General features: G+C 38.2%; 1 protein-coding gene across 3 annotated transcripts in view; it reads left to right on the top strand.

The window, feature by feature from the left end:
* PHEX (phosphate regulating endopeptidase X-linked) overlaps positions 1 to 20,546 on the top strand; it is a 105,968-nt gene that overhangs the window by 10,360 nt on the left and 75,062 nt on the right. For 2 of the 3 annotated variants that reach the window (XM_086879907.1, XM_086879906.1), the window contains exons 2-3: positions 5,097 to 5,165; positions 6,280 to 6,441. In XM_086879907.1, the coding sequence (XP_086736033.1) occupies positions 6,384 to 6,441 (58 nt within the window). In that variant the 5' untranslated portion in view covers positions 5,097 to 5,165; positions 6,280 to 6,383. Of the gene's footprint in view, positions 1 to 206; positions 934 to 5,096; positions 5,166 to 6,279; positions 6,442 to 20,546 lie in introns of those variants that run through there. The other variant, XM_023918494.2, reaches the window with a different exon arrangement.

Raw genomic sequence — 20,546 nt, 5'->3', positions numbered from 1 at the left:
GTACTTGACTTGGAAGCATAGGATCATCTCTTAAAATGTGTTGTGTACCAGCAAGGACTGAAATATCTTGCTTGGAAAAAACAGATCTAGCTTTTAGATCAGGACTCTTACTGTAGGTTGTGCTGATTATTGCTTTGTGCTGCTCGACTGTGATTTTTGGCACACAGTGTCACATACCAAATTCCCGAAATAAAATGCTACATGATATTCTAAGAGTTCTTAGGAAGCTTTAAAAAGGGATTTGTCTGCTGAGTGGGTACCTCTTCTGGTGAAGCCAAATGATGCAGCAGCAATGGTATAAAAAGAGAAAACTTTAGTCAGCAGATAATTAGTCTTTTTAAATAAGTGCAAGAAGAAAAAAGAAAACCTTCCATCAGACTTGTGTTTGTAGAAGTTGTCAGCAATCCTGCTTTGATTGGAGAGGGTGTGCAGCTCTTTGAATAGTTAAAACATCTGTTCAGCGACGTTGTGAAATGCTCATGTTCGGAACCCCTGATAAGGGGGACTGCTGAGCGCTTGGCTCATAGAGGCTCTACAGGCAGCAAGGGCTGCACAAACTGTGGCCACTGCTTGCCTTTCCTCCTCCTGGGCAGAGCAAAACATAGGAGACAGCTACTATCTTACATGTGATTTTGCTTTGAGAGGGAGAGAGCAGGAAGTGCCTAGGAAATGGTTCATGACAGAAACCTGGAGTTTTAAATAGGAGAGAGGAGGAGGAGGAGAGCTCATGGGCACAGTTTGTGAACAGTTGAAACACTGACACAACAGCAGCAGGGGAAAACCAGACTTCTGCGAGAGCAAGTACGTCCCAAGCGACCCTGATGGAAGGAGAGAACGTCCCCGAGGCCAGGGGAGCAGCCAGCAAAGCCACTCGGATCGCCCTCGGTGTCTTTGTGAGTGGCACTGTTGTGCTTGGCACCGCTCTTTTCTTGGGTAAGTGAAAGCATTGACTCTAACCTGAGCACAGCCCTCCCCAGGCTGTCTGCTGGGTGCCGGTGTTTGTGCTTCACAGTGTCTTCTGGGGAAAATCTCAGGCTCTTTTTCTTTCCCCCTTTTTTATATTGATCCTGAAAGGGATATGTTTCAGTAAAGGAGTTCTTGTTGTGGGAATCCTAGAGCTGGGAAATGCAATGTAAACTCGTGTAACGTTTTGAATGCTGAATTTAAATTTGGATACTCAGTTGAATGTGTTCTGACCAGAACTGGGTTCTTTCACAGGGTGGAGGGAAACAGGTGAGATTATGCTCATTATGGATTCTCTGGTTGTGACCAATGTGGAGTAATATTCTGTGTTTCCTGAAAATGAATCTGTGTAGTGCACACATTTTATGAAATCTTTTGGGTTTTCCTTCATTTGGTTTTCATTTAGGGCTTGACTCAAATTCTGTAGAAGGCTTCAATAGTGCATATGTGTGCGTGTTTTTTAGATCTTTCTGTTCTGTGATGAATTGCAAAGTTGCCTTTACAAAAGTCATAAAGAGTGCATCTAGTATGAAATTGAAATATTTTCATCAGATATATAAACTGTAACTAGATGCAACAGAGAAGGAATTTGTTTTTCCTCACCCAGATCTGAAATTACCTGTAGATTTGTTTTATGAGAATAACACTTGGAAGCATATGCCTACACTTCTGAAATTATGTGTAGAAGTATAAATATGCCTAGAAACTCCAACCAAAGAGGAAGCTATGTTGTATCTTGTAAGAACTTTACAGAGTTTCATCTTCTTTGAGAACAATTCAGCTCAACTTTTTGTTTCTTTAGACCAACACAGATTTCCCTAGATTGGTGGAAACATTGCCTCTAAGCATATTTTTTTCTTTCCTCCAATCCTTTATGATCTTGTGGTCTTGTTTGAAAGGACTGCTTTGTTTATAGTCACAATATAGAAAACAATGTCAGGTTTTCTATAGAATATTTAAAGCACCAGGCTCACTCTTGGTTAGAGTTTTTCTGCTCTGTGGCAATTTCTGCAACATTTGCAGGCAAATAACTTCTGTATTAGTGATCCCATTGAAGTCAATAAAACTTTTTATAACCATGAGCGAGTTTGAGTCTTCAAATTTCAAGATGGAAAAAAAAATTTTTTCACTTAAAGAATGCAGTATAAACACCAGGGAGTAATAGTGGAGAGACCTTATTTCTTTTTGCCTGCACTAGATTTGTTTGTTTATTGCTTAGAACAATAAAAAAAATAGACATTTACCACCACAGCCTCTCAGAGACAAAACTGCCATGTCCATAGGCCAGGTGTGAAAATTCAAGGAAATATATTAATTCTTGCTGACAGTTTTCCAAGTGTGCCTGTGGCATGTTCTGTAGGCATAGATTCAGTGTCAAAATTTTCATTGGCATAACTGCTGAGTAAAAATTCTGGCCTTGGGTCAACCAAAATGCTTTTAGGATTTGTTTGGAAATTGTCTGAAATTTTCAACCTAAAGGACCAAGAAAAAAAGTTAAATTGTTTTGGTTTAATATTTTTTCAATTAGATGTTTCCACACCTCATTGTGACATGTAAGTCATGGTTTGTTTGTAAGCTTGAGCTTTTTTTAAAAAAACTATTTTTTTAGTTTTATTAAACTGCAGAAATGGACATAACTTTTTCTGTCCATCTGAAACATTTCAGGCACCTCAAGACGTTATTTTTTCTTCAGTTTTCATTTAGTCGGCAAAATTTGCTGTTTCTGGTACACCTGAAATAAATTTTCCAGCTTGAGGAGTGAAATGTAGCTTTCTCCTGCTTTCTTCTCATAGCTCCTACAAGCCTAAGGAGGATGTGGGAGAATCAGGTGTTGTAATTTACTGTTCCTTACTCGAGCTGGCTGTGATCTCACTGTGATTTCAGTGGGGAGCTGCAGGGCAGGGGCTCAGCACTGCTGGGGTCCTGTCTGTGACACTCTGGCAGGAGCTGGGGCTGTGACAGGACAGGAGCCACCTCTTCCTTGGGGGAAACAGATTGCTCTCCAGTTCCCTTGGCTGAGAAGTCAGGCAGCTTTGAGTCTCAATTTGAGAGCCTCTACTCCTGACTTGGTAGTCCTTTAGGCTTCTCACATCACAGGAAACGTTCACATTATTTGCTTCTGCACATTTGTATCTCTTTTCCCTTATAATTTTACATTTTTTTTAAACTCAATTGTGGTGTGTATTTGCTTAAGAATATGGAAACAAGCTTATCAAGGAAGAGGCTGGGATGCTGAGGGCTATAACTCCAAGCAATAATGTCACGATTAATTATCTTAACAATAAAAAGGCAAGAGAACAAAACTGTGAATTTTTTTTCTGTCAAAATTAGCTGTTACTTAAAATGAAAATGTTACTGCCAAAAATTTGTTCTAATGATAAAATTATAAGTTTCCCAGTTGAAGTGGTACTTTGCTTCTATTTATCAGTATCAAAAGCACAAGGGCTGCTACAGATTAAGAATGAAATGATGTCTGGATTTTTCCCTCCTTTCTCTGCTTTGTTAAGAAAAAAAGTTTAGCAAACATTCAAGACCTGGATGAATTCTAAAGGGTTAAATTCTAAGCAGGGAAAAAGGTGAGCTGGGAGGAGTGCAACACTTAATTAAAGGGGACATTATCCGTTATTTGTAGTTCATCTTTGTAGTGGCTCAAAATCATATTCTGGAGATCTTCACTTCTCTATTTTATCATGTTCTTCAGTATTCCAATTACAACCTTTGTAATCAAAAATCTTGTGTATTTCTTGGCTAATTTACAAAGGTGTTTGAGGTGTTGTGTTTCACTAAACCAATGCAAGCTTTGGAGAAGCTGTCCAGAACTGGTTTTATATTCCTATTTTCTGAGAAATTTAGTTTGAAAACTAGCTATTTCTGTCATTAATTGCTATTAAAACTGTGAGACTGGAAGAGATGATCAGCTTTATATTCAATTCTAGCTTTAGAACTTTTTGTTAAAAATTTTTCCTGGGTTGAAATGATATTTCACATTTTTCTATCACTATTGAACAACATATAACTACAGCAGAAATTGCTTTATCACTATCAGCCCTGTTAAAGCAGTGGCACCATAAGATATTTCATTGTTGGGTTTTTTTGTTCAGTGTTATTTGATTTTTTTTATTTTTACCATGGACTGTTATTAAGGTAATGGATATAATGAGACATTTCTTTATGCCTACTGAGCACATCTAGTGAGAACTATTTCACCTATCCCTTGGGATTCTCCCTTCCTAATCCCAAGTATCAATTATCTGCATATTTGCTGCCTGAGAGCAGTGTCTGAAATTAGCAATTCCTGTGCTTAAATTTCAGTTGAAGTTGTAATACATGTTTTTAAAAGATGAGCAAAATTAACCAACAATTTCATAGTTCTTCTTGGCAAGGCTGTTGGAAGCAAAAATCACAATACTTTTGGGAGACAGTTCAGACTGAAACTGGGCTGTGCCTTATAAAGCACAGCTATCCTTGTGTCCATTGCAATCTGCTTTGCTCCAGGCTGGAATAAGGAGGCCCTGGGAGTGTCCTGCTGGTGCTGGGCTGTACTGGGCAGTGCAGTGCTGCTGCAGGGCAGTGTGAGCCCCACAGCTCAGGGGAGCCATGGAAACCCTCCAGAGCGTGATGAGACTGCTCCATGTGGCATTTCCAACCATGGAAGGAGCAAACTGGTCGAGTGGAAGGTCCCTGCCCATGGCAGAGCATTGGAATTAGAGGATCTTTAAGGTTCCTTCTAACACAAGCCATTCTATTCTCTTGTGTTTCCAAGCTCTGGAGGATGATAGCGATGCTGGATTGTTTGTATTGTGCTGGTGCTCACTGTCAGTGAGAAGGGCTGAAGTGATGCAGCTCCAGGCACTGTGCAGAGACAGCCCTTGCTCTGTGCTGCTTGTGAGCAAAGAGGGGAAAGGAGAAAGCAGGACTAGGAGGAGAAAAATATTTGTATAAGCTGCAGTATTTACATAATGAACATTCTAAATATTTACTTAATATACATTCTAAGTGCTTTAAATCATTGCAGTCAGAGGGGCACTGGGACCAGAGGCTGCACTGATACTGGAACAATCAAGGACACAACATTTGGCTGCAGTTGTCAAAATTCATTGCAAATGATCTCATTATGGTTTTCCATTTTGCAGTTAGCCAAGGTCTTATAAAGTTTCATCCGAAGCAACAATACTGTTTGACTGCAGAATGCATTGAAGCTGGTAAGCAGCAATTTTATCTTCTCAATTATATCATGATTATAGTATGTTAATGAGATATTTATACAGTTTAATTTTTCCCATCATGCATTTTACTCAACTTTATTAATGAGGGAGAAAGAATGACAGCCCCAAACTTTTTAAAAAGTCGCTGTTCAAGTTGCTTCAGTTTTGTTTATTTTGTACAATTAAAATTAATGTTTTAGTTTGGTCTAATACTGGTCTAACTAGGTTGACTCAAAGTTTCTCATAGGTCTTTTTTTTTTTTAAATAGGAAAAAAAATGTTGAGTGTCTAAACCTTCAGATATATTTTATTGCTTCCTTTCCAGTTATCAGAAAACTAGCAACTGAATTGTTAAGCACAGAGATGCTTTTGTACCAGATCTGGCACACACTTTATATGATTTTAAATTAAAAGAGGTTAGATTCAGACTTGGTATATGGAAGAAGATTTTTATGATGAGAGTGGTGGATGCTCCATTCTGGAGGTATTCAAGGTCATGTTAGATAGGACTCTGAGCAACCTGGTCAATTTGATGATGTCCCTACTTATTGCAGAAGGTTGGACTAGGTGATCTTTAAGGGTTCCTCCCAACCCAAACTATTCTATGATTTTGTGATTAGGAACCAAAAAGCTACCAAGTCTTGGGCTTGTCAGACTGATCTCTCTCTTACCATCTCTCTTTCACTGACAATAGTAACTGGTAAAGGAAGCAGACACAAAATACAATTATATTTTCCAATGTATGGTAGATCAGAATTTGATTTGTTTTCCTGTGCAGTATTCAACTAGAGGTAAACACTGCTTAGTTACTGAAATGCTAATCACAATCTACTTAATATGTATCACTACTAAATTCCTCAGGCAATTAATTCTACCATGGTAACAATGGAGAGCCTGTCTTCAGGTGTCTTGCTCCAGCAGCTCATGTTCATGTAGTGCTAAGTTCAGTCATTGTTCCTGTATGGCACTCAAGGAGATTGCTTGCAGATATTTTGTCCTGTTTGTTTCTTTGTTTGTTTCTCATCAATAATCTCTTCTGGACTGTAGCCTTCTGTAATTGTCTATTTACAAAAAAAAGTGTTCCACAAAATCTATGTGTGTCTTTTTAACAGCTGCTGGCATCCTGAGCAAGATAAATCAATCTGTAGATCCGTGTGAGAACTTCTATCGATTTGCATGTGATGGCTGGATATATAATAACCCTATTCCTGAAGATATGTCCAATTATGGTGTTTATCCCTGGCTGAGACACAATGTGGACCTCAAACTAAAGGGTAAATAGATAATTTCTAAAAGTATTTGGTTGGCTTCTCACTGTAGCTTGTTAATTGGCTGGGTTTGAGATGATCAAAAATCTCCACAGTTCTCATCACTGGATGACATCCAACAACCTGGCTTGATGTTCTCTTTTAAGTATATTTTTCTTTTTTTTTTAAATTGAAAATCACATTGAGAGATACTGAGTTTAACATAAAGTGAATTTGGGATGAAGAATAGAACTTCTGTGAATTTTGGTAGTTCTACCAGTTAAGAATGAAGGGATGAAATTATACTGATCATACCAAAATGAAAAGACAAGGGGATTAAGCTCTTTCCCCTCTACAGCAGATGGTTAAACCAGAGTGAAGTAGCTCAGCACACACATATAAGAATGTTCCCAAATCAATCATCAGTCCAGGGCAGCAAGCTGTCTCTGACAGTGGCCAACAGCAGCAAAATATAATAAGGCCAAACCAGAGTGATATTTTCCAGTACACTCAATTAGCCCTCGGCAGAGGCAATTCTCAGGCTTCCGGAGATAGAGGTTGTTTGGCTATTGGGTTTCCTTCCCACTGCCATTCAGGCTGCCACTGAAGTACCTGAGCTATCATCAGTGAAACAGAAAAGCTGCTTAAGAATGTGTTTCTGGAGGGAAAAATAGCCCCAGGGTGGAAATGTGTAGGAAGAAAGGTATTTTAATCTGCATGTGACTTGTCTTTGGGCTATATTCTGCAGGGTGGCTACCTCGCCAGGAAGCCCTGCAGACCAGCTTGGGAGAAAGGGTGATGATTATTGTTAGGTAGGGAAATCTTGCCAGATTCTTACGGTCATGGCTAGAGGTGAGTCATTCAAAAAAAAGGGAGACATGAAACATTTAATACTGTTGGTGGTTGTTGAGCTTTGCCCACCTTCAGTACATAAGTGACATATTAATTGATATAAGAGCCTGGCTTGAGCTCACCACAGAACAGAAGTCAGCTTTAGGATTTAATGCTTAAATACAGCACTTATTTTTCTTTGGTTTTTGTGTAGGCACCAAAGCCCTTCTCCAATTGCTTTCTTCAGTCTTATTGTACTCCATTTTCACATCATTAAGTATTTTAAAAGCTGCATTTGGGCTCAGAATATGAGTTTTCATTTTCAGCATAGTACATGATCTCAAGACTTCTGCTTAAAGTCTGCTGAAGGTGTCACATGGAAAGGAAAAAAATACTGCCAGAGCCTGTTTTAAGTTAAGTTATGCTTTGCATTCTAATTGTTCTGCTGCTAGAATTGGGCTGTATTAGATAACTGCACATCCTGAATGAACCACAGTCACAAAGAGGCCAGTCTTAATTGAATATAGAGTAGCAAGCCATCACTGTCATCCTTAATTTCCTCTTTTTACGGGTCCTAATCAAGGACATCATGCTAAGCCAGATTTTTATTTGGTTTTCTTTCTGCAGTCCCTTTAGAAGTTGCCAATACATAGCTAGAAAAAATGCAAGACTAAGAAAGAAACATCCAAGTGGGAAGTATTTCCTTAATGGAGAGATCATATCAGATAAAGGGAGTTTATACAAAATTATTTAATAGGAAGCCCTTGGCACAGACAGGGACAAAGATGTGAAATGCTGGTTGGTGTACAGGAATGTTTTTAATATAGCATTTGCCATCTCCTCCTTAACTTTTTACTTCATGAACTTTACAAAATATATTCTTTATAAATAAAATAAAAGGAAAATGGAAAGTGTTGGTAGCTGAAATAACAAGCTTAACTTCAGCCTCTAGGTATATTTGTGTTTTCTCTTGAGTTATTTCAATCTCTTAGCTCAATACTGACTTATTAATTTGTGTATGACCACAACCTTGCAAGCAGAAGTTTTAGCAAGAGGAAGAACTCCTGCCTAGAGAAACAGTTATAGAGCTGAATAGACCTTGGAAGCAAATTTAATCTCCCCTTTCTCAAGAACACTTAGTGGAACTTTGTACCACATGGTAAATATCCCATGTTTGACATTCAGTAGATTAAAAAAGCCTCAGTCTTTAAAGACCTGGTTATTATGCAAGTTCTATGCTCTGAAATACTTACCATATAAAGGAAAACTATTAATCTTAACGTGATAACATGGCTCGGCCAGAAAGACACATTTTTCATGTTTGATTTTCTTTGATGGTATGATATAGATGGCAACATTTATTCAGGCTATATATTAAAAAATATGCTACTTAAAATAAACTATTTGGACATCTAATCTGTTTTCTGGTCCCCAAATATTCCTGAGCCTGCTCCTGCTCCGGAGAAAGGGATTTTGTGCAAAGACCTGTTACACAGGTTGTGCAAGTGTATCTTCAGTATTCTGGAAGCTTAATTTTTTTTGTTCCAGAGCAATTGCTATAGAAGATGATCTTCCAGTAGATAATGGGTAGTAAGTGTAAGAATTAATTTGGTTTTACCAAAAAAAAAGTAGTTGTAGCTGTGTAATGTAATGTACTGAGCCCTGCATTAGGTGTTAGTGGGCTTGAGAACAAGCTTCGAGAACAAAGCATTTTTTTCTATTTCTTTTGGGTTTGGTGTTTTGGTTTGTTTGCAGTTTCTTTGTTTGGTCAGTTTGGGGTTTTTTTTTGTTTAGTTTGTTTCTTAGTTTCTTTTTGTGTGTGTGTGTTTTGTTTGTGTTTTGTTTCATTTTCTTTTTTTGTGTGTGTGTTTTGGGGGGTTTTGGAGCTTTTTTGAGGCTCGCAATAGCAAACAACTTTGCAGGTGTCAGCTTCAAAATAGGGGAGAACTTTTTCTGTATTGGTGACTGTTTTAGGTGCCTTAATAGGGAATTCCAAAGAGAGGAAATGGTAGTAGGTCAATGGAAAATAGCTAAGAACTACTGGGTGGTAGATTTTTTTGTCTACATATCTCTGGTTGATTAAAGGATCAGGATTAGAACCATTAATTTTGGGGTTCTTCTAGATCTGCAAAATGTAATGTGATAGTTAAAAATACTTTTTTTTTTTAAGATTTGTGTTTATAATGGGCTAGGAATATATATATAATCTTCCCATATGTTTCTCTAGCTGCCTTAAGATGCATTGAAGCTAAAATCATATCATCATTTCCCCTTTAGTTTCTTTTCCATACGTTGTTTGAGGGTCACTTGGGTTTATATTTCTGCGCTCAGAGGAATCCACAAACCACATGTGTAACTCACTTTGATCTTCTGGCTATACAAAAGAAATAAAGTTCTAGCCTGGAGAAAGTAGTGGTAGATCTTTCCTTGTATGTGAAATCTTTCAGCAGGATTTCAGGCGTCATGGAGGAATGTAAAGAAGGTAATTGTAGAGAGACAAAAATATCTCAAAAGCAGAGGCTTGTGGTTTCGGTTATGACCCAAATCTAGGTTAAGGGACATGTAATATTTAGGTTAAAATTTCTTATAGAACTGTTCCTTATAGAACTTTCCTGGAGAGGACTGAGGTACAACTACTTCCCCTTAACCATTCCTGGCTGGACCAGATTTTCCCTGACCTGAAGCCAGCCATTCCTTTTCAGCTACACCACAGGCATGTTAAAAAGTAACTCACGTTGGTTAAGAGCAAATGCTCCTCGTGCCCCAATAGGCCTCTGATGAGGAACTCCTTGGAGTCTTTCAAAATGGAAAGAATCATTTGGCTGTGGCCTGTGTTGTATGAACAGAAGCAATCTCAAACTGCAACAGCTTCTGCCTTATCTGAGGTCAAGATTGCAGTAACTCTGAGTTACTAAATGTTTTTCCACTTACCATAATATTTCCTGCAAAGCTATCTGTGCTCTTGATGAATTTTTCCATTTTGTTTTGATGACTTCCATTAAGGTTTTAGGAGTACTTTTTTCTTGCCACTGAAAAGCAAGTGGCTTTTTGTGAACAGTTCAGATCTGGAAGTCTGAGACACGTAATTCAGTGCTTATTACCTGTGGTGAATGTTGGTTGTGAACCCAGAAACTTCTTTTCCTTTCTCTGAAGTAGGAAGTACAGTTGTATACAGCTGCCTAATTTTTTTCTTTCTCTGAGTGATCATGCAGGAAGCAATAAATTAAAATAAGAACAACAAAGCAAAACTCCACAAACATTCCTAAATCTCAGCACTGAAAAGGAGCTGATTTAAATTATGTGGATCATTTGTGAACATGTCTTCCAGACCTTTTAAATTTAATTTATGACTGTGGAAACCAGTTTACAAATTAAGTCTTCATACTTTTCCTGGTCCAGTGAGACACCTACTTCAGGCTGATTTACTGTGCTAAGCTTTGTAGTATGGCTGTTTTCTGAATGTCAGTCAGTTTAAAATAAGGAATTTCCAATGTGGTAAACATAAAGAAATGGAGGGCCTTTAGAAGGATACAGTGTGTGGGTTTCTGAGGAATATGAGACAGACAGCAAACAAAATATCATGGCAGCGTAGGCAACTTTTCCCAAGATAATCTGCAATGATTTCCTTTGGGAAATAAATTCTTTATAAGTAAAACCAGTAAGTAAAAATATCTCTTTGGAAATTTATGCTGTTTAACTATAAGATATCCTTTCAGACTGATCCCAGGAGTTGGTGTTGACCAGTTGCTGTTGAGTGGTCGCTGTCCTGCACAGAGGATCCTGTGCCACATAACTCTTTTAGGGCTGACTTTTTTCTGCTGCCATTCAACTGGTGCTCAGCTGAGAACACTGGGATAATTTGGATGTGCCCCATGAAATCTGAATGCAGCTGCTGACACTCATCCCCAGGTTTCCATATTAGCTGACCTGTCTTTTGTGATTTGTTTCCTTCAAAGTTATTTGAGCTTTTTGAGAGCTGTCCCAAGTATGAGGCAGAATACCAGCAGAAATTAAAATAAAAGAGGATATTTATGGTTTTGCCTCCAATATATTGCTGGGTAGCTGCTCTTGAATAACAAGAAAGCAGAAAAAAGCAATAGAACTTTATGCTTTGCTTGGTCTTTTCTGCAATAAAAGGATCTCTTTTCCATGGTACAGACACTGCAGTGATCCAGATCTTTCCTGCGGCTTATTTAAGGCTTATAAGTGTCTTATTTGTCTGAATGTAAGAAAAAAACGTAGGTGGCATGAGTCAGGTAAATCTCTCCAGGCAAGAAGTTAGTAGCTTTTTGGTAGAATGGAATACCTAAATCAAAATTGGAGAACCCAGGACTTTTTCCAGGCTTTGTGGCTGCTCAGAATGAAAACTGTGTTTGTAATGGGTGATTTTGGAAAACCATGAGTACAGAGAAGAGACAATTTTGGTTCCTAAATGAGGTTTAAAGGCAGCACAGTAACTGAGCCACAGGATTCCCACAGCATCTCCCTGCTTTGGAGATTAGAATGGCATTGTCCTCTGAGCCTTCAGCTAGAACCACAGTGGGGCATCCTGCTCACTCCTGTTCCACATCTGGCACGTATTTCCCCTAAATTTGCCTGGGGTTTGTATGATATGTATAATTTATACTTGCAGATACTGAATTTCAAAATTTTTAATGGCTGTGTATGGGTGGGGAATTTTACAGAATGAGGACTGATACCTTGGAAGGCAGAGCAATCCGTGACATCTGAATCCATTTTTTGACAAAAAAATTTTCCACAAGAACATGTTGAAAGTATTATTGCAATGAAGTAAATTTAATGCTGCCATTCAGTATGGAGCTCCACCTATATTGTAACCATTGGGAAATTTACAATCTTCTAGTGTAAATGTGGTTTAAAATCTTTTGCCTAAACTTATAATGACGTGTGTTATCCCCTAAAGTGAAATACTAGGAGGCCAGAGGGGCAGGGCAGGGAAGAGGGCAATTCTACTCAAAAGAATAAAATTTATTATTGAAATTAAATTTATGAACAGAGGCTCTCACCTCCTTATAAACTGATTTTTGGTTTGGTCACAGTTTGTGTACAGTTATGTTGACTTTTGGAGGAACTCACATAATGGGCTTATCTTTTGATATACAAACTCAGAGGATTTACAAAATGCTGAAACTGTAAACAAACAACTTTTCCGTTTCGGAAATGTGCTGTGTATTAGGGCACTGAACAGCACCAGGAAGCATTTATGTAAGCACAGCTGTGTGAATGCTATTTCCATGAGAACTTCCATATTGCTAAAATGGATATTCAAGGAAGGAATTGAGGCATTTCTTTTCAAGGGGAGAGAGGGAACCCTAAAATGTCGGTATATTAGTTTGGTTTATTTGTCTAAATACTTTAATGGAATTGGTATTTGGGAATATTTGTTTGTTTTACTTGGTTTATGTTCCTTGGGAACTAGAACCTACATGAATTCATTAATTACTAGATTTTCATTAATTCCTGTGGAAATACATATTCATATTAATTACATCCACACGAGTGCAAAATTAATTCATGATTTAAATGTTCCATTGGAATATCAGAAGAATTAATAATGAGGGGCTGTTAATTTCAAGAGACACTGCTCCATCCATGGTGAGATGAATGCTACCATCAAGAAATTGGCTGATGGACATTAATTGTATTAAATACAAAAGACAGTTTCCTGAATTGATAACTGGTGTCTTGATCATGATTAAATACCCTTAAAAAAACCAAACCAAGCAAAAAAAACCCCACCAAAACAACACCCCAAAACCAAACAACCTCCCCCAAAACCAAAACAATGAAAACATGAAAACAGAAGTAAACAAACTGAATTCCATCCACCCCCCCACCACCAACCACCAACCCATCCGATCCCCTCAGCTCACAAAATAAAACAAGGGGAGGAGGGAGACACAGTTTGTCAAAACAAGGCAGGCCTAAGGACCGTTCTGAGGAATGAATTCCTGCAGCTGCAGAATACACTGGTAGTTTCATTAAAGAAAAATACCCAAACAAGCTAGTTACTGGTTTGAAAATATGGAAAATTTTATATTTAATATCTATGGCATATCTGAGACTATGTAAGCCTTCCAAAATGGCCCCATCCATTGACATCCTGGGTGGTACTTCCTTCCAAAGAAGTGGGAATATACAATGCAGCAGGTGTAGGGCAATGGAAAAATAGTCCAGTGCTCTGCATTGGTTCATATTCCTGTGTGAACAAGGAGTTTGCCATTATGAAATTTGCTTTGAGTGATTATTTCAAGAATTTATGTACTCTAGTAAAATGATTCTGGTGATCTGATTATTAGCAATGGGGAACTGAGTGAAAAAAGGTAAGAAAGCAGTAGAAGGCTGGTTAATATGGGAATGCAAAAGACATGAAAGTGGAAGTAAAGTATGCTTTGTAAAAATTTAAAAACTGCATTATAAGCACCAGAAAAGTGTATTGATTAGCTATTTTAATTTACTTTAGACACTCAAAGTAAAAAGCTTTAATTAGGCAAGGATTGTTTTAAGCATATGGAGAAAGATTTTTACAAGCTTTTGATGCTAGTTTGTTCTCCCATATACATATTTAGCAAACAGTAGAGAAATCTATAATTCATCAGAAACTCAAAATAGGTATTTATAAAATGCAATTAAATATATTTTGTACTGCATCAGGCTTGGATTGCTTCCATTTCTGTGCTCTGAAACTGAGAATTGTTTACAGCCACCAATGCACAAAGAAAAGGAAGAAGAGCCTTAATGTCAGTAACAATTTAGCAATTATTTAATTTATTTTATGGTGGTGAGAAAATTTTTCATTGATTTTTTTGTTTGTTTATTTGTGAAGGAGTAAAAATTTTATCTTTAGTCTGTGTAGTGTCATACTTTGGACTTCTGGAAACAATTTTTTATTTAAAAACAAATAATTTGCAGTTCACTTCTAATAAAGTGTCTGATGGGGAAGATGACTCTAGACTGCGCATGTCAGACTGTGTATAAGGTAGCTGAACTAGCAAGAAACACTGCAGAGCAATTAGCAGAACTAGTAGTTTACAAAAAAGAAATAAATTTAGATTAGCTCATATTTTAGGGAAACCTCAGAAACCAAATATTGCTCTCAATTGCTACTAGAGGAAAGAAGTGGTTTTGTACACTTAAATTGCCTATCAGGAGATGTTCTCAGCAGAACTTGTGTTTTAAAGGCATAAAGGAATTTAATGAGTCCTTGAAATGATGTATTTGAGTGTCATATGAGAACTGTAAGCAGGCATCTGCACATCAACTGAGATTTGTCTCTGTGGTATTTTCCAGGCAGGCAAGATCTTGCTTTGCACTTCTTCCAAGGCTTCCAAATACAAAACAATTCTGAAATGGAAGCTGGGCAGGTGCATTCACGTGGGAGTTTGACCTGTGCTATTAACCTGCTAAGAGAGATAAAGTTGTACTGAAACATTAAATGTTGTATCCTGCAGCAGATGTCCATGTCTTTTTCAAAAGAGTGCTCTGAAGGAACAGATTTAACTCTAAGAATAATCTTTGCTTGATGATACTTGTCTTGTTCCCAAGAAATATGTTCAGCTTGAAATATCAATCAAGTCTGTCACTTCCTTTTAGAACATACACACACACACACATACATATATATAAATATATGTATGTATGTATATATACAATATTCTTCACTCTCCCCTCTAGACCCCATTCCATCTATAAGAGTCCCTTTTCCAAACTAATGGGAATAAATTTTGTAACCTGGAATGTTGCAGTCTAATTAAATTCTTATTTTCATGTGTCAAGACAGGAATGTTACCATTGGTCAAATGATGTCAGAAGTCTTGTGTATAATTTTATATGCTGTGGCCAGTGTTTTTATTTTAGGGTAGAACATTGTGTCCTTCATAGGCACAATGAAACTTAGCGCTGCCAGCTCTCCTTCACTTTGGACTCTGAAAGGGAGGAATTGGAAACCAGATACTCTAAATGAATGTCAGCTGGGCCCAAACCATTCTGAAATGATCACTCTTGGAACGTGTAAGCTCATGTTGCTTCAGACTGTACATTTGTCTGGCTGTGATGTCTGTAACAGCAGTGTGGTTTTAAAGTTTTTTGTGTGCCCTTTGGCATCCTGGCCAAATCTTTGCTCTGTGAACCCTACTGACCTTGACTTCTGAAATCCAGTGTGCTGAGAGTTCAAAGAGAGGGCAATGCTTTCGTGCTACTGTTGGAGTGCTAAACAACCCCGGGGGCACAAGTGCAGTTGGATACTTGGGTTTTAGAGGTTACTTTTCAGGAACTCTTTTGCCATACCTCTTAAGCATGAGGAAAATATGGGAATTAAGTGTTAGATATTCTTAAGGAGGACTAGATTAATCATAATTATCTTATAGTGCAGGGACCTCAGGGAATGACATTCTACACCTGTGCTGTGTATTTGGTTTGATTGCTAAACTCCAACCAAGGTTTGAGAAGATTTTTCTCTACATTTAAGAGGTAATCCTTCCAAAATATCCTTAAAAGAACCTGCTGCTAGCATCAGAGGATCATCTGCAATTTTCTGAATGGTAACTTAGGTTTTGTTTTTTCACAGAGGTTGCACATAATAGTGCTAACTTAGGGAGGAAACCAAGGCTGTCACTGATAGCTGGAGATGGGAACAGCTCTTTTAATTGTTCTTCTCATCAGTTAAGAAACTCAGTTCTTGCAGCTGTAGAGCATAGTGAGGGGAGGGTGACTAGCAGAGTCTTTATTGCTCAAGTATTGAAAGAGAAATTCTCTGTTATTGGGTATTTGCAAATGAACCTGCTGAATGTGTAAGAATGTGTAAGCCCTTGGACTGCTTTCTGAGTCTGATCCCAAAAAAGATCATTACAAGCTGCTTTTAATTTAGTACTAAGCATCATCTGGGCAATGCCAAGCAACTCCCACTGTCTCTGAAGTTAAAGGGGCTGAGGGGCATTCACTGTCTCCAAAGGATCAAGCTCTTTGAGTGTGTGGATCACGTTCTGCAAGCTTTATGCTCATAAAGGAGCACTATTCTAATCACTAAGACTCTGACATGAGTTAGATAAGGAGCAATCTGTGGCTCACCTTCTTTATCTGCAACAATGGATAATGGCTGTGTCTCCTTGGTCTGTCATGTCTAAGAGTGCTTTGATATCTGTATCCTAAATGTATAGAGTGCAATTGCAGGAGTAACCATTAAATTATTTCCTATGACCTTTTTTGTGTCACAGACAATTACATTACCCATGTGATGCAACTCAGTAGCTTGCACTGGGATAAAACATAATTGGCTTTGGGGCTAAGTTTATCTCCCAAAAAAGCATGAAGTCTTGAAAATAGTAAGGGGCAGAGAAGCCACAGTCTCCTCTGGCTGCTGGTTCCAGTGGTTAATCACTGTCACTAAATTTGTCATCATTGTTCAAGAGCTGGTTTTCTTTGTGCCTTTTCTAAATACACTAAAGACCTGTCTGGCACCAAGTGTTTTCTAAAGGCGTTTTGATGTTGTGATCCCATCACCCTTTCACATCTCTTGTGAGAACAATCATGTTCCTTCATTGCATGTATTTTTTGTCCCTCCCTTCTATTTCTCAAACCAGACCCTCCAAAGAAAAAACCCAATTGTCTTGATATTTTTCTGCACTCTGTCCAACTGTCCAAGATTGTTTTTACAATTCAGACAGCCGAAGGGCAGGCTGTGTTCCAGTCTGTCTCACCAGCCTGTGTACACACTAAGATCATCTCCCCACTTTGATACTTCTCTGATTTTGCAGTCCAAGACTCCTGTCTGTTCTAGCATTGCCCTGGGAGTTCATGCTGAATTATTTGTCTGCTTCTAGCTTTTCACTCCTCCAGGGTTGCAACTTTCCAGGAAATGAGATGTCCCTTGGGGTTCTTGTAGAATTCTTGTTTTGTTTACAGTCCAAGAATATTCACTGGGGGATGTTTGCACATGGAGTTGTTTTTCTTCAAGATACAAAGCATGATAATATATTTCAGGTCATTGTCAGATATCACTGTGCAAACACTTGAGCTTGCATTTTCCACACAGAGTAAATGTTTGTAAAAGGAAAAGGACAAAAACTAATAGAAAAAATGCTACTGTCTTTACTAACACAATGATTTCTCCACATCTATGTAAAGTGCAGAGAAAACTTTTATTTTTCTCACTAGAATAGGAAATAAGCCTCATGAATAACACAGTACTTCTCAGGATTTCAACACAGCTACATATATATAGAAAACTGTCTGATAGGGTACAGTATATATACAATCTGATCAGGACACTGATAAATTGAATCAATATTTCTAATCTGAATAAATGGCATGCATGTTTTTTTTTTTCTCTGCAAATCTGGTTTTACAATCCTTTTTCAAACAGTCCAAGTCAGAAGCAGGAAAGGTATGGGATTTCTTGGCACCAGAAATAAAATATGGTGGTTGAAAGCCAAGGAAAGCTGTGCAAGACAGTGGGCTGGAAAATCAACAAGGGCTGGAAATGGAAAGTAAGATTAAAGGTAACGCTTAACCACAAGACTATCCTTAGCAGCTTTAGAATAGTATGCAGTTAAATAAACACACATGCAAAGCTAACTTTATAATGTGCCTTGCTCTCACTTTTAACAACAGATGATTGCTATTTACTCGAGGGTAGTGAACCACAGGAAGCTGGCCTTTTTTAGCCCTCTTGCCCTGAAAAAGAACTGTGTGAGGGCAGCTCAATATGAACTCTCTTCCTTCCCTTCCCAGCTCCCCACCCCCAAGCTGTGCCTTTTTCCTTGGCTGTATATCTGAGCATCTCCAGTTCAGACAAGTGAAGATCACTCCCAGCTATGGAGTGTTTTTTTGCTGGTGATCCTGAGTCCTTGTGTTTTATATGAGAGTCAGGGAGTGCAGTGATGCCAACCTGCCTGGCCTGGTGTGACAGAAATTCAAGAACCTTGACTGCCATGGGAACTTCTGCACCCTCAGCTACTTGGTACAAGAAAATGAATGATGAAGCCATTTCCAGCCTCAGGAAGTTTAGGATATTGTGAACATCTACAGCCAGTTTCTGACTGTGCAAGTGGTAGCTGCTTAATGAGATATATTACTATAGCACTGTGGAGTGGAATTGCTAATAGGTGATGACACTTGCCATAACTAAGTTTTATGGGAAGGGAAACATAAATCTTGCATTTAGACATCCTGTGCATATGGAAACATGAACAATGAGGTGCTGAGGTCAGTGATAGAGACCCAAGTATTTTTTTATCCCAAAGAGAATGACTTTGGAAATAATTTAAAACTGAAGAAAGTGAAAGATATAACTGAAAAATAGTTGTTTTGCTAAAAAAGCCATTCAACCATATACTTGATTTTTGGTTAAGGAAATAGGAGCCAAACTGTATATTCAGCTGGCTTAAGCTATGCTGGTTCACTTTGTTTGTCCTGGTGATTTTTGGTTATGATATCCTGCTTTACAGGCAGGCTAGTGGTATAACTTGGTAGCAGCATTTAATTTTTAAATCTTGGTTGATGTTAATAAAAATTCTGTGCTTTTTCAGATGCCTGTGAATCAGCTTGGAACGTGGTTTCTTTTTAACCTCTGCAGCCAGATTTCTATTCTATGTCTAGTTCTGTATCATTCAATTGAGAGCTGAAAAATGAGCTATTATTTTAAGGGTGTATTTTCAATTTTGTTGGAGTGATGTGTATTTCCTAATCTGATCAAAATTATTTATACCTAACAATTATTGTTTAGAGGTAAAAGTTCGGTGTCCTAAGATGGAAGATTGCTTTAAGGAATTAGAACTTTTAGTCTGAAACAAGAAAACAGCAAGCAAGCAAGACAGCTCCAAGAACAAGCTTAGCGTCCTTCTCAGTGCTAAGTGAGCCATTCTAGTCAAAATGTTGGTATCCCTGATCTCCCTAATTAGATCAGAGTTTAAGGAAACTGTGCTTAAGGAAAGCCTATCAGACTGAACTTCTCAATGGATTTGTATGAATGCACACAATTCCTTAGTGAGGTGTGAGAGCTGGACCTTGGAAAGACAAAGTAAACAACTAAACAACAAATCTGTGGTATCTTATGAGGTGCAACATTAATCTTCGGTGGTCTTCCTCTTCCTATCCCTTGAAAGACAACATAGGTTTTGCTTACATTTTGCCATCAAAACAGAAAATATTTGAAGCTATTATGGTTTTTCAAAGTGGAAAGACAATTCTCTCAGACAACTATAGTTGAGGTGAATGTTTTCAGAGGGGCTGAATTCGCTCTCTGTGTGTCACTGGCTGGGATTTCCCTTGCTGTAGATGAGAGCCTGAAATCCATGTCATGTGTCAGGAGGTGAAGCACTGCTCAGAGAGTGTGGGATGGTCCTGGGGCAGGTTTGTTCAGCTTGCAGAGTTCTGGGAGAGCAGACACTGAGCTGCAGCCCTCCCAAAGGCTGCCCTGTAGAGAGCAGCGTGCATCGACCCATGTGAACAGATATACTCTGTATGGAGTGGGTTTGTCAGGGCCTGCAGCTGTGGCCAGGCTACTCACAGGACCCAATACTGCTAATTTAAAGAGAGCTTGATGGGCCTATATTGATTTCAATCACAGTAGTGACTTTCTTTCCATGAACAAACAACCTCTAGACTGATTGATTACATATATCTTCGATCAGTATACTGTGCTTCCTGCCTTTCCTTGCTGTTCTTGCTTTTTCTTGCTATTCATCTTTAATAATTTAAATACTGAGGGACATGTAAAAACCATATGTATTTGTGAGCTAAATAAGAAACAAATTCCTAAATCTTGTATTTGGATTTTATACTAGTTAATGTAGAAATCACGTGGATGTGAGCAGTGATCCAGGTTTGAGCTTCTAAATCTTTCTGAAAACTTGAGGTTAAGGCTGGGAAACCTCCATAGCCTAAAGACCATCCATGGTCACATCCCCTATTTCAGTGTCCACAGGATTCAATCATCTTATTAAGTCTTTCATGTTTGATCACTGGATTTTATGTTATCAGAACTGAGAATTGTCTTCATAAAGGAATTCTGAGCAAGTTTGCAGCATCTACCCCACCTCGCTCTCTGCAGTAGTGAGGTGGGGGTAGATGTCACATTAATGACATAGTTTGATGGGAAAACACCAGGTCTGATTTTAACACCATTAACATCATCTCTAGAATTACCTTTATTGGCTCTTATCATCTGTTTCTCTCTTGAGCTTTAGCCGCTGGATTTTATTAGCTTCAAAATTTCATGGTTGTGCAAAGACACAAATTATTACAATGGCTTTAATGGGAGGGTAGGTTTTCATCCTTAGTTT

Source organism: Cyanistes caeruleus, chromosome 3 (genome assembly GCF_971803275.1).
Source record: "Cyanistes caeruleus chromosome 3, bCyaCae1.hap1.1, whole genome shotgun sequence".
Taxonomy (NCBI): Eukaryota; Metazoa; Chordata; class Aves; order Passeriformes; family Paridae; genus Cyanistes; species Cyanistes caeruleus.
The sequence above is the reverse complement of the archived record's forward strand: the minus strand, read 5'-3'. Positions and strand labels throughout refer to the sequence as shown.